General features: G+C 40.2%; 1 protein-coding gene across 1 annotated transcript; it reads left to right on the top strand.

Annotated features, from left to right (window-relative positions):
* The first annotated feature begins 829 nt into the window (after positions 1–829).
* Positions 830–2,691, top strand: LOC106694347 (zinc finger protein 883-like). The gene has a single exon (XM_023747775.1). It carries the CDS (start codon positions 830–832, stop codon positions 2,450–2,452), a length of 1,623 nt encoding a protein of 540 aa, XP_023603543.1. The 3' UTR covers positions 2,453–2,691.
* Positions 2,692–3,069: the final 378 nt, after the last annotated feature.

Genomic DNA, 3,069 nt, shown 5'->3' with positions numbered 1-3,069 from the left:
CTGCTCTCCATACAGGTTCCTCTTTACTGCAATCCAACCTCGGTCCATGCCCTTAGAGCCTCGGTGTGTCACATATTATATTAACCATACATATCATGTGCTGGAATGCAATGGGTTTTAATATGTTCGAGCACATTCACATTGTTCTACACAGACTGCGTGATCAGTTGGAATGGTCCTACAGGAAACTGTTTGTAAAGGAACAACTAGTGGGCCCTGCCTCTCTTGTTTGTGTCCCATCATATGTTCCTGCCCCTCCCTTGGTAAGGTCTCCACCATTGAGTGACCTTAGGAGTCAAGTAATGTATAACAGCCATTTCCTCAGAGTCTAACTCACGGGTCTTAAAAAGCATTCCATGCAATCATGCCTGGCTGTGACAGACAGTTGAGATGAGGGTATTTTTTTCCTTCCAAAATCATCATGTACTTCACCTGCATTTCCTTTTATTTAGGTTGCTGCTGTGGAGCAGAGAATGTGGAGGCACCTTTTGAAGAGAACATTGCTGTAAGAGTGTCACAGGCAGTGAATCCCAAGTTAGCTTTGTCTTCCCAGAAGAGCCACCCCTGTGAGAGTTGTGGACTAGTTTTGAGAAACATTTTCCGCTTGACTCATCAGCAGGCATTACAACACAGGCAGATACTGTTGAGGTGTGGGGCATGTGCAAAACAATTTTATTTCAGTGCACAGTTTCACCAGCACCAGCAGCAGCACTTGAGAGAGAAGCCTTTGATAAGAGGGGTGAACAGGGTCTCACTTGAAAAGGGGTGCAATTTCAGTGTGTCTCAGAAGCTTTTTACCTGTGGAGAGGTGGGGCAGGACGTCCTTAGCATGGCAGGCCATTTCCAGCAAAAGGATACTCAGATCATTGACAAGCCAAGTGGTATCTCAATGTATGGGGTGACATATCAAGGGAAAAATAATTATTTTACTACAAAAGAATGTAAGAAAACCATTGGCTATAACTACACGTGTGTTTGGGACAAGGGTGTCCCTACTGGCAAAACGTATTTTTGTTGCCGTGAATGTGGAAAATATTTTGCCCGATTTTCTACTTTTTGTTACCATCAGAGATCTCATGCAGAAAAGAAGCTTTATGAGCACAGTGAATGTGGGAAATCTTTTACCAGTAGTACTGGCCTCCTTTCTCATCAGAGATGTCACAAAGGTGAAAGGCCTTATCAATGCATTGAATGTGGAAAATCTTTTACCAGGATCTTTTACCTTCATCGCCACCAGAGAGTTCACACTAGAGAAAGGCCTTATGAGTGCAATGAATGTGGACAATCTTTTATTCAGAAATATACCCTTCGTCGCCATCGGAGAGTTCACACTGGAGAAAGGCCTTATAAGTGCAATGAATGTGAGAAATCTTTTAAGACTACCTATTATCTTCGTTATCATCAGAGAGTTCACATTGGAGAAAGGCCTTATGTGTGCAGTGAATGTGGGAAATCATTTATTCAGAAATATGCCTTTCGTTGTCATCAGAGAGTTCACACTGGAGAAAGGCCTTATAAGTGCAATGAATGTGGGAAATCTTTTACCAGTAGTAATGATTTCCATCGTCATCAGAGAATTCACACTGGAGAAAGGCCTTATAAGTGCAATGAATGTGAGAAATCTTTTAAGAGTATTTATTATCTTCGTTCTCATCAGAGAGTTCACACTGGAGAAAGGCCTTATAAGTGTGGTGAATGTGGGAAAGCTTTTGCCTATGAAAAAACCCTCCGTTACCATCAGATGGGATTTCACACAGGAGAAAGGCCTTATGAGTGCAATGAATGTGGGCAATCTTTTGTCAGTAGTAGTGGCTTCCATTATCATCAGAGAGTGCACATTGGAGAAAGGCATAAGTGCAATGAATGTGAGAAATCTTTTAACAGTATCTATCAGCTTCATTATCACCAGAGAATTCACACTGGAGACTGGGCTTATGAGTGCAGGGAATGTGGGAAATCATTTATTCAGAAATATGCCTTTCATTGTCATCAGAGAATTCACACTGGAGAAAAGCCTTATAAGTGCAGTGAATGTGGGAAATCGTTTACTCGGAGAAATGTCCTTCATCGGCATGAGAGAATTCACACTGGGGAAAAGCCTCATGTGTGCAGTGAATGTGGAAAATCCTTTACCTGTGGAAGTAGCCTCCGTTACCATCAAATGGGAGTTCACACTGGAGAAAGGCCTTTTGAGTGCAATGAATGTGGAAAATCTTTTACCAGTAGTAGTGCTTTCCGTCGTCATCAGAAAATTCACACTGGAATAAGGCCTTATGAGTGCAGTGAATGTGGAAAATCTTTTATCAGTGGTAGTACCTTCCGTCGTCATCTGAGAGTTCACACTGGAGAAAAGCCTTATGTGTGCAGTGAGTGTGGGAAGTCTTTTACCACCAAGTATTGCCTTAGTTGTCATCAGAAAATTCACACTAGAGAAAGGCCTGCCCCCCATTAACTAGAGTGTAGTTAATATGGGAAATCTTTTATCCAAAATTCTAACCCTACTCCCCACATAAGAATTCACATTGGAGGAAGGTCTTGGATATTCAGGAAATGTAGATTTTTTTTTTTTTTGTTCACCCCTAATAATACTATAAGAAACTCCATAAAGCCCTATTTGTCTGAACTGAATCTCATACACTGCAACATCAAGAATAGGGAGATTCCCAATAAATTTGAGTGCTGTGAAAATCATGTGTGTGTATTTTGCACTTATTTTTTAAAGTTTTTATTAATTTCAGAGAGGAAGGTTGAGGGAGAAAGAAATGGAAACATTGATGACAACACATAATCATCAATAAGCTTGCTCCTGCACATCCTCTACTGGGGGTTGAACGTGCAATCTCGGCATGTACTTTAAATGGGATCCCACTGAGCCACACATATGTTAAAATTTGTTATTTACACAGTTGTCTTCCAGATCTATATCACTACATTGTTGTTGTTTTTCTTCTACACCTATGTCCTATCACCAGGTTAACAACCACTGTCAATGATTTTTTTTCTTTAAACATATTTATATTTTTCTTTTTTAAAAATACATATATATATATTTTAAATATATTTTATTGA

Source organism: Myotis lucifugus, unplaced genomic scaffold (genome assembly GCF_000147115.1).
Source record: "Myotis lucifugus unplaced genomic scaffold, Myoluc2.0 scaffold_969, whole genome shotgun sequence".
NCBI classification, from domain to species: domain Eukaryota; kingdom Metazoa; phylum Chordata; class Mammalia; order Chiroptera; family Vespertilionidae; genus Myotis; species Myotis lucifugus.
This window is presented reverse-complemented; position numbering and strand designations above follow the sequence as displayed.

Bases quoted from the DNA above. Each gene is read 5' to 3' on its own strand.
- LOC106694347 (XM_023747775.1), top strand. From the start codon at position 830: ATGGCAGGCCATTTCCAGCAAAAGGATACTCAGATCATTGACAAGCCA.